This window comes from Lissotriton vulgaris, chromosome 4_1 (genome assembly GCF_964263255.1).
Source record: "Lissotriton vulgaris chromosome 4_1, aLisVul1.2, whole genome shotgun sequence".
Lineage (NCBI taxonomy): Eukaryota > Metazoa > Chordata > Amphibia > Caudata > Salamandridae > Lissotriton > Lissotriton vulgaris.
This window is the reverse complement of record NC_141691.1, coordinates 1,299,058,016-1,299,072,216: the sequence shown is the minus strand read 5'-3', so window position 1 is coordinate 1,299,072,216 and position 14,201 is coordinate 1,299,058,016. Positions and strand designations below refer to the sequence as shown.

General features: G+C 44.7%; 1 protein-coding gene across 1 annotated transcript in view; it reads left to right on the top strand.

Annotated features, from left to right (window-relative positions):
- FBXL7 (F-box and leucine rich repeat protein 7) overlaps positions 1-11,700 on the top strand; it is a 778,002-nt gene extending 766,302 nt beyond the window's left edge. The window contains exon 4 of the mRNA XM_086965543.1: positions 8,857-11,700. Coding sequence (XP_086821669.1) covers positions 8,857-9,593 — 737 coding nt within the window. The 3' untranslated portion in view covers positions 9,594-11,700. The remainder of the gene's footprint in view (positions 1-8,856) is intronic.
- Positions 11,701-14,201: the final 2,501 nt, after the last annotated feature.

The window sequence follows — 14,201 nt, the reverse complement described above, 5'->3', positions numbered from 1 at the left end:
CAAAGTCGCTTCATCGTAGCAAGAGCTCCCCAGCTCCGATGTCAGATGTGGATGACTGAGTGTGCTGCCTATGAATCTGATGTGACTATGGGTGCTCCTCCTTTTCTTTTTTTTTACACGCTGTGGCACTCATAGCAACTCATCTGGTGGACTACGACGGCATGTGTTTAATTTTCCCGCGCCTCAAGTGTACTAGGGGGGGTGTTGAGGTTCCTCTTCGCTCCTCTCAGATATAGACGATATTGGGGACTGATCCATACACTGTTCACCATGCAGCGTTTGGTTGGTATATTACAGTGCATGTATTGCCTCTTCTTTCTGAGTCCGGATTCGGAGCGGACGTTTTGCGGAGTAATAATGTACCCTGGTTTTGGCATTGCGCTCCAGTCTCTTCCTTTCTAGATTGGTGGGATGGTTGCGGTATGGTGGATACCATATCAATTCTGCGGCTCCTCCCTGTAAGATCGAGGGTGTATTGCGCCGCTATGTCTCCTCATGGGTATTCCCCATTCACTATGTTCTTTACCTCCACTTTGGTTAGGCTCTGCCCGGTGTGTTCAAAGTTGGTTGCGAGTTACTGGGTGGTGTCCTTGAGTGTTGGGGCATACAGGGGTGGAACCTTTAGCAAATTGGGGCAGCTGAAGTGGGTGGGGGGAGGGAGGGACTGTTTACATGGTTTATGCCGCAGCTGTTGGGATTGGTATGTCAAAGATACGAATGCTCCTTATGTTTCTTGCCACATACATTTTCGATTCATTGATTATTACTGTTTTGCGACCTACTGTCATAAATGAGGGGTAGTACGTTTAACTGTATGACCTGGAATGTCCAAGGTTTAAATATCCCAAAAACGACGAAGCAGGTCCTGGCGCATTTAGACAGGCATGATGTGAAAATAGCTTTATTGCAGGAGACCCATCTTAATAAACATACCGAGGGTAACATAGCTAGCAGGTGGGCTGCTTATAGGCTGGCTGCATCATACTCCACCTACACCAGAGGGGTGCTCATTCTCATTAAGAAAGGGGTGCCTTTTCAGGCCCTTCGCACTAGTGTAGATGCTGAAGGTCGGTGGGCTGTTGTGCAAGGTAAGCTAGGTCTGAAAGTGGTCACCATTGTCAACACATATGGCCCCGTAGTAGATGATGCTACACCCTTTCTACACATGCTTGATGTATTGCGCTCATGGCCGGAGTCTACTATTTTATGGGGGGCGATCTTAATACTCACCTAGACCCATTAGTCGACAAACCTGACCCGTCGGGGGCTCGCATGCTTAAAGTAGCCCATTGCACCAGAGGGGCCATGGTGGAGCTGGGATTGGTAGACTCTTGGCGGTTGAGGAATGCAGATGTCCTGGCTGGTACACACATAGCGCCGGCATTCAATAGCTGGTCTCGCCTAGATTACTGGCTCCTTAGTGAAGATGCAAATGCATGGGTGGCGAAGGTTGATATTCTCCCTCGGACCTTGTCCGACCACAGCCCTGTCATAATTGAAATGACTTTGCCTGACGCTCCACATAGACCCTTCACATGGAGATTCAGGGTGTCGGCGCTGCTGGATCCGGTTTTTGCAGATACCATACGGTCTAATATAGTGCAATTTTTTGAATTCAACACAGGCTCAGTGAATAGCCAAGCTACACTGTGGGAGGCATTCAAAGCGACGATCCGTGGGGTATGTATCGGGACGACTGCAGGGATTTTAGAGACATTAGGGGACAACTGTCGACGTTGGAGGGGCGACTGCGGGAATTGAGGTCCAATACGAACACGATCCCACTCTGGACACACTTGCCCAGATCCGTGAGTTGACAGAGGACTACAACACGCTGGCAGAAAAGGAAATTAAATATCCGTCCAAATGCCATGTTGCCCGCGCATATGGAGAGAGCGGGAGACCAGTTAGAAATTTGGCGGATAGACTGCAACGTAGGTCAGCAAACCCCCCTATCGACCACATTGTGGATAACACCGGCATATCGCACCACACACATGATGCAATTGTAGAGCAGTTCCGACAGTTCTATGCCTCTGTGTACTCCACTCGGGGAGGTATGACGTAGGAGGCCATGTCAGACTACTTTGAGGACACAGCTATAGCGTGGCTCTCTGATATCCACCGGAAATGTCTGGGGTTGCCCATAGACGACAAGGACATTAGGGAGGCCATACTCTCTCTACCTAACAATAAGGCTCCGGGGCCCGATGGCCTAACTGCGGAATTCTATAAACACTTTGCGGATCTTCTTATCCCCCATCAGTTAGAGATGTATGCTGAAGCCCATGACACTGGCCATCTCCCTTCTTCCCTCAGACAGGCCCTCATAATTACTCTACTGAAGAAAGACGAGTCCCAGATGAGTTGTGACTCATATTGCCCCCTCTCGTTAATAAATCTGAATGCAAAAACTTTGACGAAAGTGTTGGCCACTCGATTGCAGCCCCTCATGCCCCTCTTAGTACTCCCTAAGCAGTCCGGTTTCATCCCTAAGCGCTCCACTTCCCTTAACCTACATACTATATTTGCTATGCTTTATGTGTTAAATCCTGATTTGCCCACTGTTGCTGTGTTACTGGATGCTGCAAAAGCATTTGATTCTGTGGAATGGCGGTGCCTTTTCTTCATGCTTCGTCGGATGGGCTTCCCCCCGGTCTTCATCAGATGGGTGCAAGTCCTTTATACTGACATCACAGCTAGGGTGCGGGTTGGTGGGGGTCACTTCAGAACCATTTCCTGTGGAGAGGGGCACTCGACAGGGCTGTCCCTTTCCCCTCTCCTCTTTGCCCTCATTCTAGAACCCTTAGCATGCAGATCAGACAGGGGCATAATGCAGCCGCACTGAACTTTCACAATCGGCCTGTGGGCATTTCTCTCTATGCAGACGACATGGTTGCCTATGTTCGTGAACCCCACATGTACCTCTCCTCAGTGATATGGGAATATATCAAATTTGGCTTCTTTTCAGGGCTCCAAATTAATTAGGAAAAATCTATCATAATTCCCCTGACGCAAATCACTATTCCGCCACACTTAGAATACCCGCTCCTATGGGCGGCAGACCCAGTGAAATATCTTGGGGTGTGGATCCACCGGGACCCAGAAGTGATGGTTCGGAAAAACTATGGCCGGTCCTACACCGCACTGATAGAACATATTGATAGATGGGCGGGAATGCCTTTTTCTCTGTCAGATCGCACAGCTATAATTAAGATGATCATCCTCCCGAAATGTTTATACTTATTCTGTAATGTTCCTGTTTGCTTAACAAAACATTTCTTTAAACAACTCCGGACTCAGCTGTTGCGATTGGTATGGGGGAATAAGCAGCCCAGGATCAGTTGGCATACCCTTACACAGATATTTGAGAGAGGGGGTTTTCAAGCTCCGGACCTTTATGTGTATTATTTATGTAGCCAGGCACAATATGCTTACTTTTGGTTCAAACCGCATGATTATCTACCCCATGTGGCAGTTGAAAAGGGTGACGCATATCCAGTGCCACTAAGCGGTGTCCTCACTCTTGTTAAGCGTCATACGCCTAAAAACGAGATCAACACTATTGACGTCACGGTGAGGGCTTGGCTGGAAATCGGGAGGAGGACTAACAGGTTACCACTGTACCCACCTGATCTGCCGATACAGGGGCACACCGCTGTTTCAGTAGCTCAGGAACAAGGATCAATGATGACATTGCGGGAGGTGGGAATAACGCTTGTGGGTGACCTTTACATGGACTGGAAATATATAACTGATCACGACTTAGATTACATACAACATCCCACACCACTCTTTCAATTCACTTGCTTTCGGCTGCGTCAAATGATGAAGGCTCATTACACTACATTCCCTGATGAACGTCAAGTGTCTCAGGCATTACAGATGGTGATAGTTGCTCTTAGCCGGAAAAAGCGGATAACAAAACTATATAAAGCGATACAAGGGGACACGGCTATAGGGCACGATAAGAGCTTGGCCCGCTGGAATTCGATATTGCTGCCCCCAATTACTGATGTAGTATGGGAACAAGTCTGCACACTGACAGTACGGCTAATGTCAAATAACAATTTACCCATCATACACGTTAAATTCATACATCAGACTTACTACTCCCCCCAAAAATTTCACAAGCTGGGCCTGCGCGATTCGGCCTGCTGTAGGAGATGTGGCCATGATGAGGCTGACTTTCTGCATCTGGCATGGCAGTGTGGGGCGAAATTCAGGTACTTAGAGCAAGTCACTGCGCTGATAAACAAAATGACGGGCCAGGCGCTGCCATGTACCCCCTTAGAGTGCTTGTTAAACTACACTCCTCAATGCAAATCGTTAGTGTGTCCCTTTGTGAGAGTGGCTCTGTTACTAGCCAAAAGGTGCATATTGTTTACGTGGGATAGTAGACTGAAACCAAATGTGAGTCTGTGGCTTAAAGATATGGCTTATTACCAGGAACAACTAGAATTATATGCAGAAGAATTGCCAACGACATCCAGACCCAAGGATACCTGGGCCCCCTTCATGGAATATTTGTGGGCTCAAACGGAGCAAACCTCGGAATGACTGCCTATTGTGCTAATGACCCTGCCCTACTGTATAAACCTCGGACATGCTTACTATGCGATTACATCAGAAGACAGGATTAATTTGTGTGGTACTGTAACCAATCACTGAATTCATGTGTTCTTATGCGGCTAAGGTTTGTTAAGTTGAGCAGACTGGTTATGTTTTTTCCTGAAGCGCTGCCATTGTACTGTACTGATGGACTGTGCTCATATTATGAGCTACATGGATGATGCTTCAATAAATAAAGTTTTTTAAAAAAGTGTCAAGGGAGCAGAGTTAAAGGGAGTAGAGCAACATAGAGTGCAATATCGTGGGGTGAAGTGATGTAGATTGGAGTGACGTAGAGTGGAGTGGAGTAGAGTGGCCTAGATTTAAGTGGCGTAAAGTGCAGCGGTGTAGAGTCGATTGGCATAGAGTGCATTGGTTTAGATCACAGTGACGCAAAGTGGATTTGTGTAGATTGCATTGACATAGAGTAGTATGTAGTGGCGCAGCATAAAGTAGTGTAGACTGCAGTGGCCTAGTGTGGAATAGCAGAATAGAGTGGTGTAGAGTGAAATGATGCAGAGCACAATATACCAGCATAGAGTGCAGTGACAGTACAATGGCATAGAGTGCAGTGGTGCAGAGTAGATTGGCGTAGAGTGCATTGGTTTTGAGTAAAGTGGTGTAGAGTGCATTGGTATAGAGTGCAGTTGCGTAGAGTGATGTGGAGTGGCGCTGAGTGCAGTGGCGTAGACTAGACTGTTTCAGAGTAGTGTGCAGTGGTGCATAGCAGATTAGAATGGCTTAGAGGGGATTGGCATAAAGTACGCTGGCTTACAATGGAGTGTAACAGAGTAGAGTACATTGGCGTAGCGTGTGGTGCCATAGAGTGCAGAGTGCAGTGTTGCAGAGTAGGGTGGCATAGAGTGAAGTGGTGGAGCGACGTGCAGAGTGCAGTGGCAAGGAGGGCAGTGATGCATAGTAGAGTAGTATAGGGTAGAGTGCATTGGCATAGAGTGGAGTGGTATAGAGTGGAGAGGTCTAGAGTGGAGTGGTGAAGAGAAAAGTGCAGTGATGCAGTGTGGAGTGGAGTGGCGTAGGGTGGTGTGGTTCAGAGTAGAGTGCAGTGGTGTGGAGTGGTACAGAGTAGAGTGGAGTGGAGAAACATTGGGATCCAAGGAAAGGCCCTGGACTGGATCTCCTCGTTCCTCTCTGACAGAACCCAGCGATTCCGCCTCCCTCCCTTCCGCTCCGCGGCCACCAAGATCATCTGCGGCGTACCCCAAAGCTCCTCGCTCAGCCCTACCCTCTTCAATATCTACATGAGCCCCCTCGCCACCATTGCATGCAAACACAACCTCAACATCATCTCCTACGCCGACGACACCCAGCTGATACTCTCCCTCACCAAAGACCCGGCCACCACTAGTATCAGCTTACAGGAAGAAATGAGAGACGTCGTGGAATGGATGAAGCTCAGCCATCTGAAACTGAACTCAGACAAGACGGAGGTCCTCATCCTAGGACCATCCCCATCCGCCTGGGACGACTCCTGGTGGCCCATAGCGCTGGGTACCACATTGACACCCATGGGCCACGCACGCATCCTGGGATTCTTCCTGGACTCATCCCTCACGATGACCAAGCAAGTCAATGCCATCTCATCCACATCCTTCAACACCCTGGGCATGCTCCGAAAGATCTTCTGGTGGATAACCACCGGAACCAGAAAGGTGGTCACCCAGGCCCTCCTCACCAGCCGACTGGACTACGAGAACGCCCTCTATGCTGGAACCATGGCCAAACTGCAGAAAAGACTCCAGCGCATACAGAACGCATCCTTACGACTCATCATCGACATCCCTCGCCACAGCCACATTTCCGCCCACCTGAGAGACCTACACTGGCTCCCCGTCAACAAGAGGATCATGTTCAGGCTACTCACCCACGCACACAAAGCTCTCTACGACATGGGCCTCGAATACCTCAACAACCGCCTCACGTTCTACACGCCAACCCGTCAGCTTCGCTCCACCAGCCTCGCCCTCGCCACCGTCCCACGGATTCGCAGAGCCACCGCTGGAGGAAGATCATTCTCCTACCTGGCTGCCAAGACGTGGAACTCCCTCCCCGCCCACCTACGACTGACCCAGGACCACCTCACCTTCAGGAAACACCTCAAGACCTGGCTATTCGAGCAGTAGCAGCAACCCCCTTCCCTCAGTGCCTTGAGACCCTTATGGGTGAGTAGCCCGCTCTATAAACGTACTGATTGATTGATTGAAATGTGGAGTATGCATGGTGTGGTAGCATGCTGTCATTACAGACAACACATCTTCAATTGAAATGACCATTACATTTGCACTCACATACAGATTTACTGATAAAAGTACACAGCGCACAAATTATAATGTGTGGAATTGTCATCACCCAATGTATTGATTTGATCATCAGCACAGTTCATTGTAGACATTAAAATGTTGTTGTGTGCTAGAAAAGAAAATTGCGTTGTACAGCCTTTCTGAAGCAGACCCCTAGTAGCCAACATGATTGTCACATAAATCCACTTTGAAGTCAAAGAAAGAAAAATAAACACCAAGATTCCTGGAAGACACAGGTGACATTTGACCTCTGTTTTTGCAAGCCCAGCAAATGTGACAAGATAAGAACAAGATTTTAAGGTCTGTATACAGAAAGCGAGTTTATGGAAGAATACAGTAAACAAGGTTTGTGCAAGGAAGGGACAAACTCAAGCTGGACAGCCTAAAGCAAATAAAGCCAGCAAATAGAAAGCCAGAAAATGTGAGTTACAAACCACAAAGCCAATGGTAAGTAGCGGGCAGAATTTATTCCTAGGTCAACGTTCTTAATGTCCCCAAGATGTCTTCAGCAAACCAGACAGCTGCGCTATCTGGTAGGCTGTGACCTAATAATGATGTCAAAATCCGCCAGTCACCCTAAGCCGCAGATCACCAGTGGGTGGGAGGGGTGCAGAAAACCTTTCATATAAGTTGACAATCTGCAGAACACCTGTTGAGAGACTTAATTGCAAAGGCTTGGCAGAATCCTTCTTGAGAGACCCAAGATTGGTGAGCCACGTCACTTTATTCACTTTGATGGAATGCACGAGGGAGGCATAACAAGTGAGACAGGCTGACACTTTTTCTGTCTCCAATCAGAGGAAATACTGGCGATAAAGAAAAGAACAGGCCTGCACCTTAGAATATCACATTGCATTCTTGCTGCTTCCATGAGATAAATATATGAGGTCACAGATAAGGACCTACGACTAACAGAGAACATATCAGCAGAAGATGACATCACATATTTAGCCAATGCATGAGCCATTCAGCAGAGGTGTGGAATACATTATTTTGTACCTTCGGGTGTTTTTGCCTCCTTACATTTTTATTCATGATACCTATTTGTTTCCTCTATTCCTAAACTTTCCGGAAAATAGTAGCTACGCTTGATATCATTAACACCATCCATGGTGAACTCTATATACCCCAGAGATATGAGCATAAAAAGGCTCTGTACTTCTATATTAGGTAAGCCAGGTCAATGCTGAAGACTGTTACACTTGTTAGAAGGGGTGGTGGGGGTTTGTTTTGTGTGGCCAGACTGATTGGATGGCAGTGGCCGTTCTCTGCCCGCACACAGCAACCTGCCTGCTATTTTGGGAATTTGTCATGGCTCCGGTGGGTTATATTTGCTAACGGTACTCCTGGTGACCGAAATACTTGCCGGGTGGGATGCTGTGAGCCTTAGTATTTCAGATACTAACCTCCCTACGTAGAGGTGTTTGCTTCTGAAATGTAAAACAAGTGTTTTTGACACACAATAATTTTTTTCCATGTGAAGAGCAAATATTGGCTTCAGTAGGTTGGGCCTCTGGCATACACACCCAGGCATTCCTGTGATAAATGGCTTTCTGGTCAATTGATTACTGTGAGGAAGCCACCAGTGGCTCTACTGTCTTAAACCTGGAGGACAACCCAACTCTAAGTGATGTGGGGGAATAGCTAGTTTGGCTGGGAGCGTGACCATCGACTTGTAGAGTTTCTCTTGTTCTGCTTAAGTTTAAATGATGCCTTTGACTTTTATAGTTAGGGTACAAAACTTGCAGGATTTGGGTATGCTGGTCTTAACTTCTGAATAGTCTGTCAAATTAATTGTTTCTATGTTTCTATCTCTCTGGTTGACATTAAAGCATAAGTAATGCCAGGACATTAAACTGGGTTTCCGAAGAAGGTCATATCTTGATTACCACCTACTTACCTTGTTTGTTTCTCTTTGCTTTTTTAGGTTGCTCCAAGGTTACTTGCATTAGCCTGACACGTGAGGCCTCCATTAAGCTGTCTCCCATACATGGGAAACAGATCTCCATCCGCTTCTTGGACATGACAGACTGCTTTGTCCTGGAAGATGAAGGACTGCACACCATTGCAGCTCACTGCACTCAGCTCACTCACCTCTACCTGCGTCGTTGTGTCCGTATTACCGATGAAGGTCTACGCTACATTATGATTTACTGTACCTCCATAAAGGAACTGAGTGTCAGTGACTGCCGATTTGTCAGCGACTTTGGCATGAGGGAAATAGCCAAACTGGAGTCCCGCCTCCGGTACCTCAGCATTGCCCACTGTGGTCGCATCACGGATGTTGGCATCCGCTACATCGCCAAGTATTGCAGCAAACTGCGCTATCTCAATGCACGGGGTTGCGAAGGAATTACGGACCATGGGTTGGAATATCTTGCCAAAAACTGCTCAAAACTCAAGTCCTTAGACATTGGGAAGTGCCCCTTGGTCTCAGATACTGGCCTGGAGTGTCTTGCCTTGAACTGTTTTAATTTAAAGCGCCTGAGCTTAAAGTCTTGTGAGAGCATTACGGGCCAAGGACTGCAAATTGTGGCAGCCAACTGCTTCGACTTACAGATGCTGAATGTGCAGGACTGCGAGGTACCAGTAGATGCTCTGCGGTTTGTTAAACGCCACTGCAAGCGCTGCATTATCGAGCACAGCAACCCTGCTTTTTTCTAAGAGTATAGCTTGTTTTTTGTATAAAAATACCTTAAACAGTGACAAAATAATGACCAATGAAAGGAACACTCTCACCCACAGTACCTATCTCTTCTCTATGAGGCCTGGGTGAGATCTTCTTTTTCGGTGCAGTACACCTTGTGGTAAAGACATAATGTATATTAATTATGAGATGTGCATTATTTGTATCTGTATATACCTCTACATGTGTACAGGAAATACATGATGGGTAACCGTGGGATATGGTCCTTTAATCCTATTGAGAGGCTCTGTTGGCATGAGAATACACCACTCATTATGTATCTTTTTAAATTACATATAAAATGTTTCCATAAAGTGTTGATGTAGATGTATTTCTCCACATTATTTTCAATTTTTCAATCTTCACATATGACAAAGTGACCACATAAGGAGTAATTATGTAGAACTTAGAACCCCAAGTTACTTATTCTTCTGATTGGACTATTTTGAGGTGGAACTTTGACACCGTGTCACTATTGGTTGTCATATATAACTATACCTACAAAGATATTCCTGGTTTGAGGTTCTACATAATTACATCTTTTGTAGTCACTTTTCACTGTGGTGGTTGACACATTTTAGGTTGGAACAACATCAGAACTAAGGTTAATTATGATTTATTTTGTAGCCCTGATGAAGTCAGCGGTATACCTACCATAGACGAAACACATGTTGGCTATATGTTCGTTTTGGATGTATTGGAAGAATGCGAAGATTAGAAAACGGAAAATAAAGAAGAGAACTAAATCTACATCAGCACTTTGTGGAGACTTATTATTTGAACATTGGAGCTCGGGATTCTTTGAATGTGACTTGGGGGGAATTTGGTCTTCTGTTTGGAAACATAGAGTGCCGTTACACATCACTTGAGCACCATTTGGACTATTATGCTTTTGAATTTTGAATGCGTTTGTGCGCAAGAGTTACCCTGACACTTCAATTGTTTTGGTTACATATAAAATGTTGTTTTAGCTTCCTACTGGTTCAGTTCAGTAATTCTCAGGACTGGTTGCATTATTTTAAAATGTGATGGTAATTCATGGGTATGATGTGATTTGCCTGAATTGTAGGTAAACAACCATAGCTATTTGCTCAAGAGCAATACCCAGACATGGAACCCATGTAGCTTATCATAAGAGATGACCATGTTGTATGGTTCTGTGTTGCCATTAGCGGTCTTGTGAAATGAAAAATCACAACGCTAAATGGGGACTGTGATGTAAATCCAACCAGAACCTTGAGTTGCTTTTGTCCATCCATAATATACATAAGTTGTTATGTATTTTTCCGATATCCAATTTTATAAAATGGACTTTTCATTGATTGAAAATTTAGAATTTATGGCGATGAGTTAATAACCATGAAGGTTTGGCTATGTGATGTTTTACCGGTGAAGAACAGGTTTTAAAAACACTACTGTTTCTTGAAATGGTAGTTGTCAAGCATGTTATGATGTTCAATTACTTGCACACAATGTGTGTGCACCTACAAACACCCACCCTGTTATACCTAACATTTCCTCAACTAATTTGCTGTATATTTATAATGTTTAGCTTATACTATGATCTGCTCCTTCTCTCTGTCATCAGTTCCTGCTTACTGTTATGTCTTCTGTCATGAGACTGCCTGCTTTGTTGTTTTACGTAGGAAATTAAAGTGTAATATTCCTTGTGCCTTATTCAGTGAAGCGTATAAACTAAATACATCACAGCAATGAAAAAGGTGTGAAACACAAATTTGAAAGGAGAAATAATTACTAGACTGTTTGAATGCTCTGGGCATGAGAAGACAAAGTTTGCTTATTTCAAACAACCCTACTCAAATTGGATTTTAAAATGCCTTTACAATATAATATGCCTCAAAGTAAAGTAGTATTCTATTTTTACAAACATTGTAGAATATAGCCGGCACTAGGCATACTTGTATTAGTGTACGACTGGGCCATATCCCACTGTTAATGCCTGGCCATGATCAAGGGACATCTGGGTCATCCTTCACGACATCTGAAGATAATCCTTTATGTGCCTGTAGTGCAACATCCGCGTTAAAACAGTTTATATCGACAAATAAAACATTTTCAAAGAAATCACGCTATCAAACGCTTCAATGATTTACCTGTTTGTATTGTATTTATTGAAGTAAAATGCAAATGGATTTGTCTCCTAAATGTGATATTCCAATGATGGATGCACAGTTGTAACTCAATTGCACATAATATATGGGATAGAGTACTCCTTACGAAAATTAGAAGGATATTGCAATTGCTGAGGAGTTCAAGGCCAAATGCTGATTTACTTTATCAGGTCATAGAACTCCCAAGCAACTTGCAATATCCCTATAATGCACAGCAGGAGGTACTTCATTTCATATAATACATGGTCACTATGAGAAAGTGAATTATCAGTTGTGGTGGATGTTAGTCCACCACAGGTAATAATGTCACTGTTCTTTAACATGCAAGACGTACAATATAGGGGTTATCTAAGATGGAGGACGGCGAGGAGGAGGAAGGTGAGCAGCCATGGCATGGAGGAGGCAGCCACGGCAGGTAAGTGCCTTTTTAATTACTTTAGAATTACTTTGGGAGGGCACGTAGCAGAGGGGAGCGAAGTTTCATGGAGTTGTTTTCCAACTCTGTGGAACTTTGCGTAGAGGCACTACGCCTGCTCCGCCCAGGGTTAAAAAATGACCCAATCAAAGAACTGATGCCAATTAAAGTTACTTTTTTGCTTTAGGGGCTTTAATTTCCAACCTAATAGCTGAATGGTCCTGCTAAATACAAACTGTGCATCCCCCCACTGAGCACTAATGTGAGAAAGTCGATTATTTGTTGAGGTGGATCGTGGTCCACTGTTAGAAATGTTCCCTTTCTGCAGGGGCACACCAATTCTTTTGGCCTTTTTTGCTAATCCTTTTTTTCTGCATATAGACCTCTGTGCACTTTACCCCTACTAAATAAAGATACATTGTGTGTACTCCTCCTTTCAATATGGTAAAATTGGTATATTTCTGATTGGCTTATTTAACTTACCTATATGTCCCTAGTATATAGTACCCAGAATGTACCCAGGGCCTGTAAGTTAAATATCACCTGTCAGCAGCAGCACTCATTAGGCCTCCCACTGCTGTGACAATGCAGACATGACTGCAGGCCTTCCACCAGCAGCCTGGCTAACAGGTTTAAAACTGTAAATTCAGCCAGTCATAATAACTCCTTTTGACAGGCTCAAAACTCTCCTTCTAAATATTTATAAGCCAGCCCTAAGTAAGCCTTCATGCCTATTAAGGCACGGTGTGTGGTATTTAAAAGTATGACTTGTAAAGCTTTAATGTTAACCATATCCTTACATTAAAAATGCAGGCCCTAAAAGCCATTTTTGCTACAGCAGGTTTCGCTGTTCCTTAGCAAATCCTTTGGGATACTATATTAAGTTTATTACATTTTATCTACACCTAGGTAACAACTAGAAACATTATATTCCAAGGACTCTTTAATACTTAAGCAAAATCCAATTTATTGGTAAAGTCGAATTTTCTCTAACCATTGCAAAAAGGTACTTTAGAATAGTTACTTTTGTTTTGCCAGCCTAAAGCCTCTGGAAGCCGTTCTGTAAGTATTCAACGGTCACCTGGCATCTTGCTGACTTCCCTATGGTAAGGTGTGTACTGCTCAGGACGGGGAAATGGGCATTGAGTGTGAGGAGGAGTTTGTGGGAAGACCTGTGCTGTAACAATTATAGAATTAATTCCAGGGTATTCCATTTCAACACTGCTGAGATCATGTGATGGAATACCTTGGACAGTTGAAGAGGAGCTGTGTTTGAGATGGCTGTATCCCTTGTGTTTTGTACCGGGGCCTGATTCCTACAATAAAGTTGCTACTTGTCTCATTTGCGTATGCAGCAGGATTGCAATGCTTTTCAGGCACTGTTGACCCACACATACACACCACAAGTGCAGTGTGCAGAATATTTCAAGTTATAGCGTTTACTAAGGACCAACAACTATTATATGAATGATCATCAATTGAAAAATATGGACAATCATCCCTTGGAAAATACGAGTAATAGGCAGAGGTATTCATGTGTCAATTTCTTACTTTTAAGTGCCGTCCTGGTTGCCATCAGCGCAGCAACTGTTTCTTTTCAAACGTAGCACAAGGCGAGCCCCAGCCAACCACAGTGCGAGTATGGTTATGTGCATTTTTGACGGCCAGTGTAGCGACGCATGATGTCAACACAAGTATCACGCAACATGCCCTCTGCGTGACTCGCACACCACCCCTTTGTCTACAGCTTATCACGGATGCAATTAGAAATGTGTGTGCGATTATGATCGGATCACCACTCCTTAAATAAGCACAAGGACAATGCACAGTGGTCCAGACTTTTCTCTGTGCCCCAAGCAGCTCAAGTACTATGTACAGCGGAGACACAAGGTGGAATTTGCGTTATGTATGACATTACTAATAATTAAATATTATAGTAAATATGTAAATCTCACAATTACTGAACTGAAGCAACAACACTTTTTCTCGTAGTAACCAAATATTGACCCAACATGTGTGCTACTAATGCACTGAACGTG